The following is a 22,773-nucleotide window of genomic DNA, read 5'->3' as shown; positions in this document are numbered from 1 at the left end:
GATGGCTTTGGGGAGAGCTGCACCTGTGGCATTGAGGGGGTGTTGTGTTTAATAAGGTTGAGTCTCTTCCAGCTGGTGGGCCCCTGTTCCTCTCTCCAAATGCATCTTTCTGCCCCCGTTTTTGCAGGCGAGGGGTGACTCCATGCATCAGATGCCTCCGTTTCCGCAATGCCCAGGAGCTGGAGCTCTGCAAGTGGCTGCTGCCGAGATAAAGATTAAGTCATAAAACTTGCATATGATGCTGTAAAAGAGCATAAAATCTGAAACAGCCACAGAAGGAAACCAAAGCCAAGCCAGGAGCAGGAGGCAGCAGGGAATTGATCTCAACACACAGCACACTTATGCACAAACACACACACGCACAAACAAGCAGGGAGAGAGAGCTTTAAAACCAAATAGCAAAGCCCCCCAGGAGCACAAAGGGGTCTCTCTGCTTGGAGTGTGTTCACGGCATAGGATTACAACACTGCGAGGCCACTTTCACCAGGCATAGCAGAAGGGGGTTGGACTAAATGTCCCATGTGGTCTCTTCCAACTCCATTATTCTATGGTTCTTCAGGGAGGGAACCCAGGGCTGAAGAGCCCCTCCCTCCCTCCCTCCCTCTCCCTTCTCAACTCCCTCCCCCTTGCTTTCGCTTTCGTTATCATGGGGTGCATCTACACTGCAGAATGAATGCCATTTGACATCACTTTTAACAGCCGTGGCTCCATGCTATGGGATTCCAGGTGTTATGGCTTAGTTTTGTCCATTAACATCGATGCAGATATTTTATAATGCTTGTTCAACACAGAGATAGGTCTGTCCTCCTTGGGATCCCGCAAATCTCAATCTTCTTTTGGTATTAAGTTATATTAGCATCACTCCAGCTGTCTGGTGAACTTCCAGAATTCAAAATTGAATTTGTGTTCTGTGGAAATGGCATAAGCAATTTGTCTTCTAGAGTTTTGTGATACGTAGCAGTTAAGCCATCTAGTCCTGGTGTTTTTCCTGTTTTGACCTTCTTAACCACTTCTGTCATGGTTATCAAAGCTCTTTGTTTCTCTTTTGCGCCTCAGTCCAAATAAGTTCTTACCTTATCCATTGGTGTCTAGCTTTCCTTTCCTTAGATCAAGGAGGCAGTGGCGGTTGCCTGCAGTTCTCTTCTTGGTGCTGTCCCTATGAAAAGGGTGGGCCCCTCCTCCCCCCTTCTGGTGTCAGCCCCCCATCCATCCATGGACTCCACACATGCTCAGGAGCATAAGAAAGGGCCTTTGGGGAGGGCTGGGGAGGTTGGAGGCAATTGCCCCTCTGTTGCAAGCGGCCTTCCTTGACAATTTGGCACAGAGAGGCTGACTGGGACACAGGGCAATGGATTCAGATTCTAAGAAATGCAGTTCCACCTAACCATCAGGAAGAAATGCTTGATTGTGAGATCCATTTGAATCCACTGCTGCCTGGAAATATGCTGGCACCTGGAGCTCTTTAAAGAGAGACCAGGTGGCCATCTATCAAGAGGGCTTTGGTTATGCCTTCCCACCTGGCAGAAGAGGGTTGGGGTCTCTTCCAAGTGAAGGGGTCTATAGATTAGCCAAATGTCTTTGCTGGTGCCTTGTGGCAAGAAAGTCTGTCGGGCACAGAGGTCTATTCTGATGCGTCTCTAGTGACTCTCTATTGTCTGTGTGCACGCACACATGTGTTGCAGTGGGGAGGCCAAAAGTGACTCCCCTCCTGGCTTCCATTGTTCTTTCAACCTGCTGCTTGTGCAGAGTTCCCCATGCCCAGGGTGGCCAGGGTGCCTGGTTGGGGGGGGGGGGTGTTCTTCTTTGCCCCAAGGCCAGGTCTTCGGCTTCCGGGCTTGAAGGGTGGGCAGGAGGATGGGTGGGCAGGCAGGGGTCTGGCTGGATCTCCTTATAGTTCTTTCTGTTTCTGTTTCCACCACACAGAAACCAGATGTAGCCTGAAGAGCGCTTGCCCTCCACCTCTGCCCCACAAAACTGGGGCCTCTCTCGTTCGTACACCAAAAAAGTCCATCCGATTCCAACTCTCTGAAGAGCGGTAGGGCCAGATTCTGCTCTGCCAGCAGGGACTTTGCACCTCGTGCCTCCAGACTGCATCGCGGGCCCAACGAGGCCAGAGAGGACGCTGGAAAAATCACTGCTCCCAGCCATGATTCCCAGTGCAATTGGTGGGGAATGTCACTGAGTACCCAATGCTCCATTCCATCCCACCACTCTGCAGAAATAAATGGTTTAATAACAGAGTTTGATTGACTGGGTCCTGATGGCACACCTGATGCAGGAACCGGTGGCTTCAGCGCTCTTGGCGAATCCTTTAGGATCAACAAATAGGTAAATGCAATGGAAGCAGTGACTGCTCTCATTGGGAATAACTATAGGCTGTAGACCAGGCATGGGCAAACTTTGGCCTTCCAGATGTTTTGTGTTGGGTGAGTGAGCTTATTAACAAAAAACCCTTCCTATAAACATATAGTAACTTATTAGCAGCAGTGTGACCCAGCACCAGTAGCCAAAAGAGATAAAAAGAACAAAACACACAGACCAATGCTATCTCTTCCTTTGGATGCTTTTATTTATAGCAAAGTAATATGGTTGCACTATTTACAAGAACAAATGAAGTTATTTATACTTCCTTCTTTGCTTCTCACAACGAACTTCTGAGGGGGCTGAGGGGGAAAAGGAAGGGGCCCAAGGCTGTTAGGACAGTGAGAGTTGAAGTCCAAAACACCTGGAGGGAGGGCCAAAGTTTGCCCATGCCTGATGTAGACCAAGAGTGGAGGAAATGCCCAGCAGGAGCCCCTTCTTGTTTTGAGGAGAGGAAGGGGGTGCTTTGGAGCTCCAGAAAAGTCCAAAAAGCAAGGCACTCTTGTGTTGCGAAAGGTGGCCAAAAAGGAAGCCCTAAAATGCCCTGTTGCAATGTTAGTGGTCATCCATGCTTAAGTCAGAAATAGTCATGCTACCATCAAACCTCCAGGCAGGGGAGCAATCGGGTCCAGGGTAATGAGGTTGGTGCAGGAATATTAGGCATCTGTGGCAAAGTGGAGTGAGGTAGAGCCATGCTGAGCCCATAACCAGTAGGAAGAATACTGGGTACCTCCAGTAGAATAGAGTGGAGCATAGCCAGTACTATATAATGGGAGGAAACAGGAGAAAAAGTACACTGGATGATTCTCAGATGTGGTTCAAAAGGTAAAAACATACTATTATTGTGTCAGGTAATATATATCAGATAAAAGAGCAGATAAAAGAAGATTACCTAATTCTGGTTGAAGAGTCCCTGATGCTGACTCATGTCTGTGTTGTAAGGCATCTTGAGACAGCGATGTCTCAAGATGCTCCCTTTTCACACAAAGGCAAAAGCACACAATAAAGACTTTTGGGAAGAAGACGACGATGGGGGAAGTGACCTCTTCATTAGGCAGGAAGCAAAACACCTTGAGTTACATAAATCTAGGAAACGGAGGTGAAAACAAGACAGGAGGGAATGTCCTCGGGGGTCTCTCTATCCCCAAAGACTCTGTATACAAGTGTTTAAAAACAAATACATGGGAATAAGGAGTTAAAGGGTGTTTGGGCAGCAGGAAAAGACTACGAAATTCAAGTGTTTGCCGATGATATTGTGCTGACTTTAGAAAACCCCAATGACTCAACAAATGAATTAAATAATACCCGACAAACTTTTTGAAATTAGCTGGGAAATAATAATAATCATCATCATTATCATCTTATTCCCCCCCCCCCCCTTTATGAATCAAGTGTGGGATCAACAACAAATTACACAACACATAATATCAGCTAAAAGAGTATATGAAACCAATACTTTAAAAGCATAATTACAGAATAATCTGGATAGACCTGCCAGAAGAGACTGTTCTTTTCTGCTGATTTAAACCCAGATAGTGTCTGGAGCTGGGAAATCCCTTCCGGCAGATTCTTCCGCAGTTTGGCTTAGCTGAAGGAAAAGCATCAACTGTGTGTCTGTCTGTATCTGTTTGGCAGAAGGAGACACTTAGGTACCAAATGCCACAGATCTGTCCCGGGGAAAATTGAGAGCAAAATTGACAAGGAGACAACATGGATGTGTCTCACAAATGGAACTTGGAAAAAGGAGATGGAGGGCCTGACTCTTGCAGCCCAAGAGGAAGCCATTAGGACAAAGACCATCAAAGTCAGAATTGAGAAGTCCGCTACAGATCCCAAATGTAGGCACTGCAAGGAAGCAGGAAAAACAATGGATCACATTCTCAGCTGTTGAAAGAAGATCGTGCAGACGGACTACAAGCAGAGGCAAAACACTGTTGCTCAGATGATCCATTGGAACTTGTGCCACAAATACTATCTGCCTGGGACAAAGAACTGGTGGGATCACAAGCTTGAAAAAGGTTACAGAAAATGAACACGTCAAACTGCTCTGGGTCTTCTGAATTCAGACGGACAGAGTTTTGAAGGACAAGACTACTGATCTCACAATTGTGCTAAAAAACGAAGTATGGATTGTCGATGTTGCAATCCCAGGTGACAGCAGGATTGATGAGAAGCAACTGGAAACACTGACACGATATGAGGATTTAAAGATCAAACTGCAAAGACTCTGACACAAGCGAGTCAAGGTGGTCCCAGTGGTGATCAGCACACCTGGGTGCAGTGGCGTAAAACCTTGGCTTGCATTTTAACACAATTGGCGCTGACAAAATTACCATCTACCAGCTGCAGACGGCCACCTTACTGGGATCTGCACGCATTATTCGCCGATACATCACACAGTCCTAGACACTTGGGAAATGTCCGACGTGTGATCCAATGCAACAGCCAGCATAGGGATCTTGTTTGCTGTTGTACTAATCTTGTTGTGTATCAAATAATAATAATAATAATAATAATAATAATAATAATAATAATAATAATAATAATAATGTGGATTGACTACAAAAAGGCCTTTGACTCACTCCCACACAGCTGGATCATCAAGTGTCTGGACGCCATCGGATTAGTAAAAACGTTGGCACCTTCATTGAAAACATGATGGAGCACTGGAAAACTGAACTGTTTGTTGGAAATGAAAGCTATGGACTTGTCAACATCAGAAGAGGAATTTTCCAGGGAGATTCATTGTCCCCTCTGCTTTTCATTATTGCCATGATCCCTCTGTCAACAATCTTACAAAAAACAAATCTCGGCTACCACACATCTAAGAATTCTCACAAAATTTCACATTTGATGTACATGGATGACCTGAAGCTATATGGGAAAACGCAAACTGAAATCCAGTCTCTGACCAACACTGTCCGAAATTTTAGCACTGATATCAACATGGAGTTTGGTTTGGACAAATGTTCGACAGTGGCATTGAAGAAGGGAAAAATAATTGAAAGTGAGGGCATAAATATGCCCAATGACCAAACAATAAAGTGTCACCAGCCAGAGGCCTATAAATATCTGGGCATATTACAGCTGGACAACATCAAGCATGAACATGTGAAAACTGTGGTTAGCAAAGAAAACACACAAAGGGTCAGAAAAATTCTCAAAAGCAAGCTCAATGGAGGCAACACCATCAAGGCCATAAACACCTGGGCCATACCTGTCATAAGATATACTGCTGGCATTATAAATTGGACACAGGCGGAACTGGACAATTTGGACAGAAATACAAGAAAACTCATGACCATTCATCATTCACTGCACCCTCGCAGAGATGTTGACCGGCTATATCTGCCTAGAAGATCAGGGGGCAGAGGACTCTTGCAAGTAAAACAAGCAGTCAAAGAAGAAGAACATGCCCTGGCAGAATATGTAAAGTAAAGTGAAGAACCTGCTTTGATTGAAGTCAAAAAACAGAAACTCCTCAAAACACAGCAGACAAAAAACCAGTACAAGAAAACCGCACTACAAAACATTGCATGGAAAGTTCCTTGACAAAATTGAAGGAAAAGCTGATACAGAGAAGACCTGGCTATGGCTCACAAATGGGACACTGAAGAAGGAGACAGAAGGCCTGATCCTTGCAGCCCAGGAGCAAGCCATCAGAACAAATGCAATTAAGGCCAAGATCGAAAAATCAACTGTTGACCTAAAATGCAGACTGTGCAAGGAAGCTGATGAAACCATTGATCATATCCTCAGCTGCTGTAAGAAAATCGCACAGACAGACTACAAACAGAGGCACAACTATGTGGCCCAAATGATTCATTGGAACTTATGCCTCAAGTACCACCTCCCAGCAGCAAAGAACTGGTGGGATCACAAACATGCAAAAGTATTGGAAAATGAGCACGCAAAGATACTGTGGGACTTCCAAATCCAGACTGACAAAGTTCTGGAACACAACACACCAGACATCACAGTTGTGGAAAAGAAAAAGGTTTGGATAATTGATGTCGCCATCCCAGGTGACAGTCGCATTGACGAAAAACAACAGGAAAAACTCAGCCGCTCTCAGGACCTCAAGATTGAACTTCAAAGACTCTGGCAGAAACCAGTACAGGTGGTCCTGGTGGTGATCGGCACATTGGGTGCCGTGCCAAAAGATCTCAGCCGGCATTTGGAAACAATAGACATTGACAAAATTACGATCTGCCAGCTGCAAAAGGCCACCCTACTGGGATCTGCTCGCATCATCCGAAAATACATCACACAGTCCTAGACACTTGGGAAGTGTTCGACTTGTGATTTTGTGAAACGAAATCCAGCATATCTATCTTGTTTGCTGTGTCACAATAAAATAATAATAATAATAATAATAATAATAATAATAATAATAATAATAATAATAATCACAGTCCTAGACACTTGGGAAGTGTTCGACTTGTGATTTTGTGATACGAAATCCAGTGTACCTATCTTGTTTGCTGTGTTATACAATGTCGTTGTGTTAATAATAATAATAATAATAATAATAATAATAATAATAATAGAAGGCCATGGAGGGCTGCTATTCCCAGCAGATAGCCACCCTCCTCCTCATAGTAGCAAAGTTTGCCCCTTGGCTTCGCGCCTGCTTTTACCTCTCCGCCACCATATGTTTGTGCCAATGCTTCCCACTACTGTTTTGTTTCCCAAATTGCTTGTCAATTGCTCTTAATTTCCTAATTTGCCCCTGGAAACCTTGGGAGAGGATGGAATAATAAATGTGCTCATGCATAAAATAATGGAGGGAAGCGTCCCGTGGAGATGCAAACCAGATGTCGGGATTCCTCCGGGAGGAGTTCCTTCGGCAGAGGCAGCAGCTGGGAGCGCTTGCAGGCAGTGTCAACGGTGGCAGGTGTGCAAGTGCGAGCACACAAGCGTGCAAGTGTGTATGTGTCTTCCTTTCCGGAAGCCCTTGCCTTACGAATTGGTCCTAATGCAGGCATGGGCAAACTTGGGCACTCCAGTTGTTTTGGACTGCAACTCCCACCATTCCTAACAGCCTCAGGCCCCTTCCTTTTCCCCCTCAGCCGCTTAAGCGGCTGAGGGGGAAAAGGAAGGGGCCTGAGGCTGTTAGGAATGGTGGGAGTTGCAGTCCAAAACCATTGGAAGTCCTTGAATATATTACTCAAAACTAATTGCATGTGGTCCCGGTCCTTTATAGACGTCTTTTTATGGAGAAGAGGAGGCAGCGAGAAGGGGACGCAAGAGCCAGGCTTAGATTCTGGAAAGGAGGTCACTTTAAGAAGCAGGCGGGGTTGGATTCTGCTGATCCAGAGACTTGGGCATCATGGAGTCATGGATTCAAATGGCAAGAAAAGAGATTTCATATCAGTATGAGGAAAGACTTCCTTGACAAGAGCCAAGTATGCTTCGGCCTGAGACTCTGACTTGGGTTGCTGTGAGTTTTCCAGCCTGTCTGGCCATGTTCCAGAAGCATAATCACCAGATTGTGTTCATTTTCATGGTTTCCTCCTTTCTGTTGTCATTGCCCACGTGCTTCTTGTGGATTTCAATGGCTTCTCTGTGTAGCCTGACGTGGTGGTTGTGAGAGTGATCCAGCATTTTTGTGTTCTCAGATAATCTGCTGCGTCCAGGTTGGTTCATCAAGGGCTTTGCGATGACTGACTTCTCTACTTGGCTTAGTCTGCGGTGCCTTTCGTGTTCCTTGATTCGTGCCTGGGCAATACTGTGGTGTTAGGTGGTCCCAGTGTAGACTTGTCCACAGCTGCATGGTATGCAGTAGACTCCTGCAGTCTTGTCCTTTGATGAGCGTAGCATTTGTTGGATTTTCTTAGTGGGTCTGGAGATGTTTTCTAGCTTGTGTTTCTTCACTAGTTTCCCTCTGCGTTCAGTGGTTCCCAGATGTATGGTAAGAACGCTGGCCTAGTTTCCAACAGACCTCACAGCCTGTGAGGATGCCTGCCATACATGTGGGCGAAACATCAGGAGAGAATGCGTCTGGACAGCATGGAAAAATCACAGCAACCCAGTGATTCCAGCCATGAAAGCCTTTGACAACACCTCTTCTTCCTTGGTTTTTAAGCAGAGACCGGATGTCCATCCATCTGTTGGGAGAGGTCAGATTGTGTGTTCCTGCCTGGCAGAATGGGGTCTGCATGGATAGTGGACAGGGAACACTTCCAACCCTGTGATTCTATATGCCTACAATGAAGGGCGGACTTGGACTTTTCTTGGCAAGTTATCTTCAGAGGAGGCTTGCCATTGCTGCTTTCGAATAATAATAATAACAATAATAATAATAATAATAATCCCTTTATTTTTGTATCCCGCCTCCATCTCCCTGAAGGGACTCAGGGCGGCTTACATGGAAACAGGCCCAAATAGTTAAAATATAACATACTAAAATTCATAAAACAACATAATAGAACAATATAATACAACACACAACATAACACAGTACATAACACCATTGAACAAAACCACCAATGGCCTGAGCAGTAGCTTTCAAAGTTTGAGAGAGCGTGACTCTCTCAAAATCAACCCATGGGCTTGCATGTTTGGGCAGAGATCCGAAATCTCCCAGGGTCCGAATCCAGCATCAGCGCCACGACTTTTAGTCCAACACTCCAAACAGAACTCCACTCTGACTCCAAAAAAGCATGCTTTCCTTGGGGATTGTGTTATTCTGACATGGCTGGCTTGCTCTGAGGCTGAGAGAGGGGTCTGCCTTCCACCCCCGGGTGGGTTTCCTTGGCTGAGCGGGAAGTCTTGCCATCTGACCCCTTCTGATGGGTCCAGGAGGGCCAGTCTTCCGTGGTGCCCATTGCCGTGGCCAGCCCTTGAGGCACGCTTGCCTTGTGCCGTATGGCAGCTCTCCCCTCAGCACGGTGTGACTTGCACTCGCTTCCCAGGTCGCAAAGGGCTCCTCCTCTTCTGGCCTTTGTTGTGCTCAGGGGCTCCCAGTGAAACCAGAGGGAGGTGCGGCAGGTGGTTTGGATCCCAGCTGGATCGTTGCCGCTTAACCAGTTGGATCCCCATTTATTTGTCTCTGATGAGCTTTTAATTGGGCTCTAGCCTGGTTTTTAGTGCTCTGCTTTGGCAGGATTTTATTCCAGAGTCCCATTTTTCTCTCCTTTTCTTTCTTTTTGGCAGAAGAGGGACGCCAGTCTAGTCAATGCACACACCAATGGACCACGCTTGTTCCTCTTTTTCAGGGAGAGAGGATATTGTCTCAGCCCCAAATGCCTTTTGCGGGTCTTGCCAGGAGGCTGGCGGCAGCATCTTGGATCTGCCTGTTCTGGATTGCAGTCCGAAGTTTCCAGCCATGTTCGGAAGTGCACTGGATTTCAGTAACCCCCTGCCTTTTGGACTGGGATGACCTCTGGAACTGTGTGCCTCTTGACCCATGGAGGCCAGGGGGGCTGGGTGGGCCTCAAAGGGAACAGGAAGGGGCACCCAAAGGCCATCCAGTCCAACCCTCTGGTGCCACCAAGGTGGGCCTCCAGCCAAGGAGAGGCCTCATTGATCCCAAGGAGAGAGATCTACCTGTGCAGAGAGGAAGATCTTGTTTTCCATATCAGAAGAAACATTTTCAATGCAGAATGCTGCCGTTTGGTTTGGCTTCAGCACCGACAGGGTTTGTGCAAAGATACTAATGACAGGGATAATGTTCTTGGGGAGCGAAGGGGTATGGCAGCCCCCTCCCCAGGCAGAAATGGGTTGGACTAGATGGCTTTTAGAGGTCCCTCCCAAATCTAGGACTCTATGGTCGCATGGTGGCCCTGATTTCCCTGTGGGGTCATCATAGGATCATAGCACCCCACAGAAGTCAGATCCATGCACTGGGCCTTTGCAGGGCCCCCTTCTCTGGCCCTTCTGGTCCCTCCTGACTCCCTGTCCCTTCTTGCCACCCTCCTCTCCCTGCCTTTCCCTTTCATCTCCTCCTCCTCCTCCCCACCTGCCGTGATGGGAGGCCCTGCTGTGCCACCGATGTTCCCATTTCTTGCTCCTTCTCTAAAGTGGAGATGGCACCTCGTTCGGAGCATCACCATCGTCTTGACAACAAGGACGCCTGTCTCCCAAGGAAGCCTTGCGAAGGGCAGACATTTGCTTTGCAGCAAAGTCTCTCCAGACAAAATGGGTGGTGATGGGGGTGGGGGGGTGTCAAGCATGCTTCTTCTTTCTCAGACTCCACCCCCCCCCCCCCCCCATGGCAATACCCATACAGCCTGCAGGGGCCAAACTGGGCCCCAGGGTTGTGCCCCTGAGGAGCCTGGGCTGCAGAGGTTTGTGAGGCATGGAGTCAGTGGAGTCTCTGAGACCTGGGCCCATATCTGGAAAACAGTCCTGCATTGGACCAAGGGCCAGAAGCTCAAGAGCGCCTCCCACATCCCGTGCTGATTGGCCCCACTCAAGGTCTCTAGGAAGAAAGAGAGAGTGCGCAAGGCCTGTCTGTGGGAATCCCCTCGCTGTTCAAGAAGGGAGATGTCACCTCAAGGTGAGGAAGGGTTGACCTGAGGCAGTGAAACCTCTGTCTATGAGAACCTTTAAACAGAGGCCAAATGGCTATCTGTTGGGAGTGCTTTGATTGTTTCTTCCTGTCTGGCAGAATGGGAGTGGATTAGATGGCCCATGTGGTCTCTTCTAACTCTATGATTCTATGAAACCCAGCTGAAAGCAGCCCGTGGACGTCCAAGGCAAGGCTGAGGGGCTTGGGCTGCTGCTTAGAGAGCGATGGCCAGGCTAGCCATTGGCTCAGGGCAGGAGGACGTACGTGACCCCAGGAGAGGGCTTCCTGTGCAATGATACTTTGGTGGCAGAAGCTGTAGCAGCGAAGGACATGAGGATAGTTCTTTCCCTCGTTTCAGCGGTCCATTTGTGGGCGTGTGGTGGGCAGGCAGCCTTCTGTGCTGAAGGAACAACACTGGGAAGGCGGCTCAGGAGGCTCCTGCCCAAAATAGACTCCCAGCCCAGCCCGAAATAGAGAAGGGCCACCCACCCACCAGCCAGGCTCCTGCGCTCTGGAGACGACCGCACAGTGTCACACCCTTGGGGTAGTTGTGCGGCACAGCCTTGTGACTGCGTGGAGGCATGGCACAACTCAAGGCCAACCCCAGTGAGCATTCGCCTCTGGAAGGAGCCCAGGCAAGGTCAAGGAAGACAGCAAAAGGTCTGACCCCAGCAAGCGGCTTAGGCAGATAGGCCCACTCTGTCTGGAGAGGAGGAGGTTGAGAGACATGATGGAGCCGTCCCTATATACCTGAAAGGATGCCTGGCAGAAGGTGGAGCCATGGTGAGGGTCTGCAGAACCCCTCTGGCAGCTGAAGTCTCTCACAATGATTCCTGGGAATAACAGCTTTCATGCCTGGTTGCTACAGCTCAGCAAAATTGCTAACAAAGAACGCTTGTGGAAACCCTTCTTTTTCTACCTTTTGAACCCTCTCTTTTTGAGTTCGCTAGAGTTGTTTGCCAGTTTGAATCAGTTCTCACTCTCATTCCTTTCACAGGCCAAGTCCTTTCTTATCAGTCTGTTCTCATGCTACACTTGCAGGTGTCCAAATGTATACGTCTTCCTCTCTCTGGCCTCAAAACTGGCACGGGGAAGCTCTGATGTTCCAACAACAGCAGGCGTATCCATGAGAGCCATTTTGTCTTCTGCTGCTCTAGAGCCCATAGACTGAAGCTACATGAGAAGAGAATCTGAGATTGGTGGACGGCCAGGTGGACTCTGCTGCCAGCTTGCCCTTCCTGGCCCCGTTGGCCCTGGGCTGCGCAGGTTGACTCTGCTTCTGTGGGTCTGGCAGGTGGAAGAGGGTGTCCTGCAAATCTATGGAATCTCAAGGGGTCTGCTGCTCCTCTCCTTGTCCGAGCCTCCTCTCTGGCCAAGGAGCCCCCGTCCTCCCATCCTGGTTGTGCCCAGATGTTCTGCAAAGCCCCGTGGAGGCTGTTGCCCAGGAGGGACCTGAGCTGGTGGTTGTGGGTCTCCTTGGTTCGGGGCCTCCTCAGCCTTCCTCCATCTTGCAGCTGAATGAGACTGGATACGAGGCTGAGCTGCATATTTGAGAGGAACTGGATGAGCCGTAGCTCACATTTTTGCCTGCAAACGGGCTCAAGAGATGAGAAGTGCCCTCTGGCCTCCTTGGCTCATTATTTCTTGATTTGTCCTTTCCGTAACGCTGTCCCGTTGTCCCTTTGCTGGAGCCGGGTTCTGCAGAGCGGCGGCTTCAAGCGCAGGGCCCTTTCAACGTTCCCTGCCTCCACCGGCTTCCCTGCAGCTCCCTGAATTATTCCTTCAGAAGGCTGCTTCTATCAGGGGCATCTAATAGGGACACAGCCAGGCCGTGCTGGGCTTCCTTTTTCGGATCTTTTAATATTCGCTCTCGTTATTAGCTTCCGTATCTCCTTCAGCCATCGCAGGCTTCATTATTGCACCTCAAGAGGAGCTTAGCCGGCCCTTGCGCTGCTCGTTCCTCTTCATTTCCTTCTCCCTTTTCCTGCCTCTTGAACTCTGGCTCACACGGGAAAGTATAAAGAGCCGCTGGAGTGAGAGTCCCATCCTCCTTCCATGTCGTTGCTTGGCGTCCCACTTAAATACCAGCATGTGCCTTGTTGTGTGTCATTTGTGTCCCTGGCTCTGCCCTGGGCCATTAAGGAGCCTTGGTGGTCCATTCAATGCTGCCACAATGAGTCTGTTATGGGAAGGGGCCTGGCGTGGTTTTGCTCTCCAGGGCAGCGCATGCATGCCAGCTGATGTGACGCCTCAAGAGACTGCTTCAAGTTCATTTTGGCAGCGCATGGCTGAGAAATGGGCTCGCAAATGACCACGGATGTGCTGGTCTCCCTGTGGACAGCTCTGGGTTGGGACAGTGGCCTGGAAGATGCCTGAATGATGGCTGAGGGGTGCAAAGATTTTCATGCTTTCCTCCTTTCTGTTGAAATTGTCCACATGCTCCTTGTGGATTTCTGTGGATTTCAATGACAAGAGTTCTTTCCCCCACCCTGGACCTTCCACAGATATATAAACCTTCCTTGCTTAGTTTTTTCCAATATACCTCACAACCTCTGAGGACGCCTGCCATAGATGTGGGTGAAATTTCAGGAGAGAATGCTTCTGGAACATGGCCAGACAGCCTGGAAAACACAGCATCCCAGTAATTCCAGCTGTGAAAGCCTTCGACAACACAATCCTGCCCATGTTTGAGACTCCTCTGAGCTCCCAGGCAGCCCCACATGCAAACCAGCCCGCTCGCAAATGTGCCTGTTTACATCCCCCTCCACACAAAGCCTACAAAACAACAACAACCAGCCCAAATGGTGCCCAGGAGCGACATAACATCAGGCTTCCAATTCATTTCTAGTTTTACATTTGATTTCTATCCTGCGTTTTGATGGCCTCAGAGGACAACGCTATACAGATAGCTCTCTCTTGGATGCTTCCCGCTTTTCTCCCAAAATGAGAGCCAAGACGGCTGGTGATCAAAGGGGAAAATAAATAGATTTTTAAGTAAGCCAAAAGGTTTTTTTTTTTTAGGAAATAACCATACACTCATTTTTAAAACATTAATTTGAAATGGATTTAAGAGGCAATTAAAATAAAGGAACACCGTCAGTCCCCAAGTTATGAACAAGAGAGGTTCTGTAGGTTTGGTCTTCAGTTGGATTTGTTTCTAAGTCGGAACAGGGACATTAAGTGTAACTCCAGCCATCTATCTATCTATCATTTAGGTTTGGATGGCATCGGCAATGGTGAGCATCCGTGTGGCCTCTGCCTGTCTTCAGGAGACTTGACCTCACTGTCTGCCTTGTGATAAGTGGATTTTGGGAAACTGGGCTTGTTGTGGAAACAAGGTTTGGAGGGAAAGCTTCAGTGGAGACACCCTTTCCCCCCGATAATAACTCTTCCAGGACTGAATTTCCCTTTCTTCTGAGGGGAAGATTCCTCTCCCTTCCTGTTGTCTGGCCCTTGTTCTTACGTATGTTGTTTGTAACCTGGAGATTGCAAAAATGGCCAGTTTCAAAGAACTTCTTTGGTGGCTTGTAGGCAGCCAAAGGCCCGAGGGGGGGAAAAAAGAGCAGGAAAGGGCCCAACGGAGTCTCCAAGAAGGCCCTGCCTCTCATCTCCCCACCCACCACACGAAGGGCCACGGGGAAGGCCAAGATCTTTAGGCTTGGCCTGATTTGTATCAGGAGACACCTTCTTCACAAAGCCTAGCTCAACATAGGCTTCAACAGGATCCTCAACAGCCATCAGGAATCCACCTTGATCCATAAGTCTCTGTGGGAGACATGCTAAAAAGCCTCCACCCCTGAGGAGGTTTTGAATCTAAACCTGACCAGGTAATGACCGGTCTATGACAACGGAGCTTTAGAAAGTTCCTCTCCACCACCATCGTGATCATCCCATCCTACGCAGAAAACAAGGTCAAAGTGTGCCTGCCCAGAAGCATAAGTAGGGCTGGGCACCATTTGGAGCAGACCCATGGTCGCTATAGAGGCCATAAAGTCCTCAGCCTGGATGTTGGAGTCGCCCAGCACCATATCAGAGAATGATAGAGTTGCAGCTGAGATTCTAATGGCAGTCCCGAGACCACTGAGTTGGCTCAGGAAAGGAGACTGTGGCAGGCACACCAACAGCACCCCTGTCCTGTCCTGTCCTGTCCTGTCCATCAGTGTTTGGGAGACGGATTGGGCAACTGCTTGGGGAAGCACCACCTTCCTGCTGTCCTTGGTTTTTCTTGATTGGTAAACCTGGGGGAAACCCCCCACAGCCAGGGCCTCATCCAACCAGGTCCCTGTGATGTGTGCCATGCCCACCCCTGTGCAATGCTCATCCATGCACAATACACACACATTTGCAGTGGGACCCTTTGCTCAGGTAATCTTGAACTTAGTGTGGAAATTGTGCATGCTACTGAAATGCCCAACCACATCTGAAAGGGAACACATACGCATGGAGAGAAATCCAATGGATTCTGCTCTCGATCACATTTTGAGGCATCCGCATGGTCTCATGTTTTTGCGACCGGCAGACGCAGCGTAGACTTTCAGCTTGAAATGCAACACTGTGCCTTGGACAACAAACAAGAACCATCTGTCTGCTCCTGCAGTCTTCATCCCAGCCGCCTTTTGAGTTCATGGCTGTTCCAGACAGATAGGCTGGCAGGTGGATGGATGGACGAATGGAGGGGTGTGATGACAGGCATGTGCTCCCCTGAGAGGCCCCATCTCCAGCTCCCTCCCCCCTCCCTCCCTCCCTCTGAGCACCATGCATCCACCTGTGGAGAGAGAGCCCATCGTCACCATGGGGAGTGTTTGCCAAAGGAGAGGACATGGCCGTCTGCCTGCAGGAGCCACAAGGCCTGCCAAAGATGAGACCTGGGAAATTACCTGGACCTTCAGGGATTGACAAGAGCAGAGTGAAAAGTGAAAAAGCCCTCACACACCTTTCCCCAGTGCATGGCCAGTATTTAAAACGGAGGAGGAAAACGTTTAGTTGGGAGTGGACACAAAGGAATGCTGTGAAAATCCTCCATAGGGCTGCGTTTATACAAAGTGCATCTCTGCAAGCAGCACTACTCATGAATGGTCCTGCCCGGTCCCCTTGGATGGAATTTGCCCCCTCTTTCTCTCTCAAGACCCTTTCAAACAGTCTTAAGTACATGGAAAATTTCTGGCATGAAGTCAAAGCTCTGGTTCATATTTGGGTTTGAGCAGTTCTGTTCTGACAGAAAGAGCAACCTCCATTGGTTGTGTACATCGAGCAGGCCATGGATGCACTGGGGATGATTTCCAGGTGGCCCTATTGCCTGAGATCCTACCTGGAGGAGATGGGCCAGACATTTAGACCCACAGAACCACACAGGGATCACCCAGAGCCAATTCATGAGCAAACTGTGATGGCGTAAAACTGCATGTGCAGCCTAATGGTCATGCACAACCCTAGAAGAATAAATCCCAGAGTTGGAATGATCCCCCAAAGGCCATCCAGTCCAACCTCCTTTTCCCAGGGAAGAGACATCATCCAAGCCCTCCTGACAGATGCCCATCCAGCCTCTGCTTCAAAATCTCCAGAGAAGGAAAAAGAAGGCTGACTACTATGTGATGGCAGCTATTATGCAATGAAGTATGGGTAACTTCCAGACCTTTGACCATTTTGTGTGGCCCTTCTCTGGACACCTTCCCTCCTGCCCATCTCTTCCTTGAATTGTTTTGCCCAGAACTGGACACAGGGTTATTATTCAACATGAGCTCTGGAATATTCACGCGTGACCTGCGATGGTGTGCAAGTGGATGAGAACACAAATGCACATGCACCATGGTCCCTGGCATGCGAAATACACAATGTGCAATGCACAACATGCAGTCCACATGTTTTACATTGCACATGGTGTAGTCCAGATGCAGGCTCTGTAGCACCACACACCCAGCTCTGCTTCTGGGGGGGGAGTGTTTTGCACACCTGAGGCAGCAACCAGTAACTGGACACAACCTTCTGGAGTCAGTCAGTGCCTTTCAGACCCTTCAGTGGGTCAAGCACCTGGAGCCATTGGTTGCACAGACCCCGTTCTTGTGATTCCTGTTTGTGGTTGTAGCCTTCTCTCTGGCCTTGCCAGGGTGAGCTCCTTGTGGCATCTTGAACATCTTTCCTCCCCACACAAATGAACATCCTCCTTCTCCCCTTCATTGTGAAAATGATGCTAGGATATTGGGAGTGTGTTGTGGTGTTGTGTTGGGGGGCATTTTGTTGCTTGAGGCAGAACTGGGCCTGTAATCTCAGCCCTGGCTTGCGTAAGTGCGCATGGTCGGTGATGAGCAGAATCCCTCCGGCACTGTTTTAATATTGATGGGGAAAAGCTGTGATTCCGGAAGGCAGGTCTGCTTGAGCCTTGACACCAAAAGACCCCCACGTAATGTGGGAATTGGGGCAAATGGGGCCCAGCAGAGACACGGGTTCGTTATGCAGGCGCACTTAAGCGTCTCAGGCAGAGCAGGAAGAGCGCTTCTTTGCCTCTCCTTTGAAGGAACATCCATAAATATTTTGTATTTCAGAACCTGCCATTCTCCAAAAGCTTCCTGGAGAAGCACTCGGCGGAAGAGGAGTGCCTAAAACATTCATGTTTGCAGAGGAGAGCGCTTCAGCCTCGCTCCGCCGGGGCATCTCCAACATGCATTTGCAACATGACTTTTCCATCCGAGGCCATTTGCATTACAAGATATTCCTCCTGCGTGCCTCCACACGCAGTGTCTCCGAAGGCGGCGGCGCTCTCCCTTCAACGGGGAGGAAAGGAGTGAAATTACATTGGCCACACTTCTCTCCTTCTTCCCCTCTTTGCACAAATACAGACAGGCATCCCCTGTTCTGTGTGCGCGCATGGGAGGGGGGTGTCCCTCTGCCACTGAGGAATGGGAACCAAATGGATCCTACTCTCTGTTGCACCCCTAGGCCGCGAAGCACCTCAAAACCACACTGGAGCCCCAGGATGTAGGCAAGCAAGCTGTTCATTGAAGATTATATGCATGCAAAAGCACATTAAAGTTCAGAGTCAATAAAATGGGTTTGAATCCACAGGAACAAAGTACTTGATAATCCTGAAGCAAGAGTCTATAAAAGTCACTCAAAGAACATAGTCCAAACTGGATTTCAAAGTAAGTCCCATGAAAGATATCACTAATAGTCCAAACAAGAGTTTCAAGGATTAATCCAAGGCATGAATCAGACTGGAAACACAGGAAAGTACACTGGAATGCAGGAACAAGACTCCAAAGGTAGCCCAAGGTACAGAGTCCAAGCTGGATCACACAAGGGTCTCGACTGGAACACAAGGCAAAAGTCTTGGCTGGAACACAAATCCAAACTGCAAAATCAACTGGAAACACAGGGACAAACAAGATACAAGGCTGCAGAAATACATACGAAGCAAAGATCTTCCTTCTTGAATTAGCAACGTTACCACCTCTGGCTGTGTCAGAGAAAGCAAGGCTTCTTATGGGAAATTCAAGGTCCCAAACCGTGAGAAGGTAGCTCATTATCACCGAGTCCCCTTTGTGACCTTGACTGCTGTGAGGAATGCGGTTCAAACTGCCTGCTTGCAACCATTCTGTCCCTGGTCCCAGAATCCACTGGGACAAACTCTGGCTGCATCTCAGGCCCAAACCCAGAGTCCTCTGGCAAGGCAAGTGGGGGAACGAACTCTGGCTGCATCTCTGACAAGGCAGGTGCAGGACAATCACAGGCTGAATGGGGCCAACCTCAGGCTCACCTGACAGCTCAGATGGAGGCTGGGCTACAACACTCTTGAGGGTCAGAGGCACCCTCACCTTGACTTGGGGTCTCCCTGGACCTAATGAAACAAAGGAGTGAAGCCCCAAATGAATGAAGAGGGCGTGCGTTGTGTGTCTGAAGCAAATGAAGCCTACCATCCAGGGAACCCCTCAACATGAAACTTGATTCGACATTTCTCCAATTTGCTTTCTTCCTTAGGGCTGGGGGCTGAATTATGCACCTGGAGTTCAGAACATTGAGGCTTGGCTCCTGGTTGTCGTGACATCCGCCTGCATAACTCAACCCTCAGCCTTTAAGAAACCGAGTTTGAGAAATGCATGTTGCTCCAGTTAGACACAGATAATGAAATGCACTGATATAGGATGGATACCTGACCTGAAAACCGTCCATGTGAAAGGGATGTAGGAGTCTCAGTGGACCACAGGCTGATCATGAACCCACAGTGTGATGCAATAGGGGGAAATGCCAATGCAATTCTAGGTTGCATCAATAGGAGTATAATGTCTGGATCAGGGGATGTTCTAGTCCCCCTCTCTTCTGCTTTGGACAGACCTTCTCACCTGGAATAACCCTGTGTCCTGTTCTGGGCAAGAGAACTCAAAAAGGATGTTGACAAGCTGGAAGGTGTCCAGAGAAGGGCCACCACAATGGCCAAAGGTCTGGAAACCCTGAATCCTTCTGAGGAGCAGCTAAGGGAGGTGGGAGTGTTTGGCTTGGGAGAAGAAGGCTGGGAGAAGGGGGCACGAGAGGCATGTTGAGGAGGTCCCTTTAAGGAGAGGGAAAGACTTGGCTTCTGCTGATCTGAAAACTAGGACACAACGGAGTCAAGGATTCAAACTGCAAGGAAAGACATTCCACCTACACATTAGGAAGGAACTTCTTGATAGTAAGAGCTGTTAGACCACAGAATGTAGACTGCCTTGGAATCTAATGGGGTCTCCTTCCTTCTCTGGAGGTTTTTAAGCAGAGGCTGGATGGCCATCTGCCAGGAGGGCTTTAGTGGTGTCTTCCTTCCTGGCAGAAAGGGGTTGCACTGGATGGCCCTTGGGGCCTCTTCCAATTGTAAGAACATGAGCATTGCAGCTATAACTTCAATTGGGCACTGAAATATGGTTGAGGCATCCAAAGAGGCAGTCGTGGGGACAACAGATAGAGGAGGAAGTCTAGTTGGCAATGCTTTTGGTTCTTCTGCACTCTGCCAAGGTAGACGTGTGTGGAATGAAGACACCTGGCAGAGAGGAGGGCGGAATTCCTATTTGTGGGGCAATGTCCCCATTTTGCCCCATAAGGATACCCTTGCGACCCCCTTCTCTGGTGCCCTTGCTGTGAGGATGGCAGATTGCCGCCCGGCATGTGTTTGCAGCCTCTCCTCTATTCATGTTCTTCTTCTTCCTGGCATGAATTGTTTTTATTATTGCCTTTAATAAATGCTCACATTTTCATGGCGCTCCAACGGCTCACTGGAGACTCCGCTCTGCCTTCGTGCGGAACAAAAAAATGGGATTAGTAAGTAAAACCCAAATTCTGATTCAGCATCCCTGTCTCCTGGAATTGCAAACAAGAAACAACAACAATAAAAATGGAGTGCTGTGGTCCCCAAGGAAAGGAGGGAGGGGGCAAAGAGAGGGTGGGAGGAAGGAAGGAAAAAAAGAAGGAAGGAAGGAAGGAAGGAAGGAAGGAAGGAAGGAAGGAAGGAAGGAAGGAAGGAAGGACGTCCTGCCCTTCCATTGACTCTGGGCTCTGAAGCTGGCACTGGATTCACCGTCCTTCATGGCAGAGGTCAAGAGTGGCTTTGCTAAGCCTCTTTCCTTTGATAGGCACAGTTGGGTTCATGTCAGTTTCTTCCAAGGATAGTTTGGTTCCATGGCAGTCTTACTGGAGAGGACTCAAGGGAAGACCTTCCTGCCCAGAGACTTGGCCAGAGGCATTTTGCAACAGCGGTCCAATTCCTGAAAGAGCATTGTCTGTATGGAAGCGGGGGGTGGGGGTGGGGTGGGGGTTAGACTAGTTACTAGGCATGTGCAATAAATAAAAAAAATGTTTCAAAGCTCATTACAAAATTAGGGGGCGCTGGCATTTTGTTTCTAAAGTATAGTTAGTGAAAATGTCATTACTATAACGAGAGGAGCGAAATTTTGTAACTTTTTCATTATAGTCATTGCGCATAATACTATAATTGCACTGAAAATGAAACTGACTTTGGAAGGATTCTGAGATTTACAAAATGCAAACAAAAAAGTATTAGGGAAGTTTCAATTCTTAAGTCCATGCATCGGATATCGTCTCATAAGTACGAATGAAACAAATTTGATACAACTTACGAGGACAAAGAAAAGAAATGCACATGTCTACTAGTTGCCCCTTGGAAGTCCCTTCCAACCCTGGGATTCTGCTGGGCCCTTGCACTTCCACCAAAGTCTGAAAGCCCTTCCCTTTTCAGGGCGGTTCCTGTGGGCACAGGGGCTCCATGGGCCCGAGTCCCACCCTAGAGGTCAAGGAGATCCCAATGGTGGAGAGAGGAGCTTCTATCCCTCATGGCTGAGGGCTCCAACTTTGCTTCAGGGAACAGGGGGTGGGTTCTTGCAGGAGGCTCCTTTAAGAGAAACCTTCCCTGGAGCAGAGGCAGGGAGGGAGGGAGGGAGGGAGGGAGGGTGGCCCTGGAAGGACAGGGCCTCAATTAAAGAGGAGTGATTTAACAAGCCATTAAAACTGGAATAGGAATATTTTAGGGTGGAAATCGGAAAGGTGATCCAAACAGTCGAGAAAGTCAATGGCGGCATAAATTCTAGCAAGGGAAATTCTCGCAAGGGAAATGTAATAAGTCTTTCTGCCTGAGAGGAAATTGGGGGGGGGGGGGAGGCACTCAAGAAGGGAGGAGAAATAGGAAAGGAGACGTTGTTGGCAAAAGACATTGGGAAGAACTGGAGGGTGAGAGGCCCTAAGGCAACTCTATCACGGAGTTTTATAATAATAATAATAATAATAATAATAATAATAATAATAATAATAATAATAATAATAACAACAACAACAACAACTACTACTACTACTACTACTACTACTTGCAGTCATGCCGGCCACATGACCTTGGAGGTGTCTATGGGTAACGTCGGCTCTTCAGCTTAGAAATGGAGATGAGCACCAACCCCCAGAGATGGACATGACTGGACTTAATGTCAGGGGAAACCTTTACCTTTTACTAATAACTACTTTATTTTTATATCCTGCCTCTATCTCCCCGAAGGAACTCAGGGAGGCTTACATGGGGACCCAACAAAGATTAAAATCAAACATAGATTAAAGCATATCTCAATAAAATCAATGACATTGCAAGAGGACAAAACATAAAATCAGTTTTCCTGGCAATGCTGTTGTTCAGAGGACAGTTGCCCTTGCCTTTCTCTGAGGCTGAGAGAGAGAGAGACTTGCCCAGGTCAAAGAATCCTAGAAGAGGCCACATGGGCCATCTGGTCCCACCCACTTCTGCCTTGCAGGAAAAGCACAATTGAAGCACACACAACAGATGTATGTGAGGGTTCTTTTTGTCCCATCATTGTCCAAGTCATAAAGGATAAAGGTCCTGAATAGCACCTTCTTCCTCCGGATGCACAAAGGGCACGTGGCTTGGCGCTTCTAGTGAAGCTGATACTGCCTTTCTACTTATTTGGCCTTGATGGATGGGACCTTCTTGTGGAACATCTTTGCATACAGACTTGTGCATAGGTTTCGGGAGGCAGCGCTCCTACTGAATGGCAACAATGAGCCACTGAACGAGGGCGCTCAGTGTGCCCATCCATGTGCAGATCCTTCACCCTTGGAACCTAATGCACAAAACCACCTCATACACAACTTCTAGACTTCACCAGAAGCAGTGCTTCCTTGGGGGAACTTCCGACAGGCCAGTTGGCATTGTGTTGCTCACATCTGGCTGCCCCGTGCAGGAGAGGCAAGGACACCCAAATCCAGCTGTTCCAGCTGTTGGTCCCAGAGTGGTTTGCAAAGAGGAGCCTCCCCCCCCCCCCCTTGCCTGCCTGCCTGCCAGTTGGCATCAGGATGAGCTGGCTAATTAATCTAGCCCATTACCCCCCCCCCCCCTTAAATTTGGTGTAATGGGGAAGGGGGGT

General features: G+C 48.6%; 1 protein-coding gene across 1 annotated transcript in view; it reads left to right on the top strand.

The window, feature by feature from the left end:
- Nucleotides 1–2,238, top strand: part of lrfn5 (leucine rich repeat and fibronectin type III domain containing 5) — a 55,414-nt gene extending 53,176 nt beyond the window's left edge. The window contains exon 4 of the mRNA XM_062968748.1: nt 1,924–2,238. Coding sequence (XP_062824818.1) covers nt 1,924–2,039 — 116 coding nt within the window. The 3' untranslated portion in view covers nt 2,040–2,238. The remainder of the gene's footprint in view (nt 1–1,923) is intronic.
- Nucleotides 2,239–22,773: the final 20,535 nt, after the last annotated feature.

The sequence above is a fragment of the Anolis carolinensis genome, chromosome 1 (genome assembly GCF_035594765.1).
Source record: "Anolis carolinensis isolate JA03-04 chromosome 1, rAnoCar3.1.pri, whole genome shotgun sequence".
Classification (NCBI taxonomy): domain Eukaryota; kingdom Metazoa; phylum Chordata; class Lepidosauria; order Squamata; family Dactyloidae; genus Anolis; species Anolis carolinensis.
Note: the sequence above shows the minus strand (reverse complement) of the source record. Positions and strands in the feature narration are given on the sequence as shown.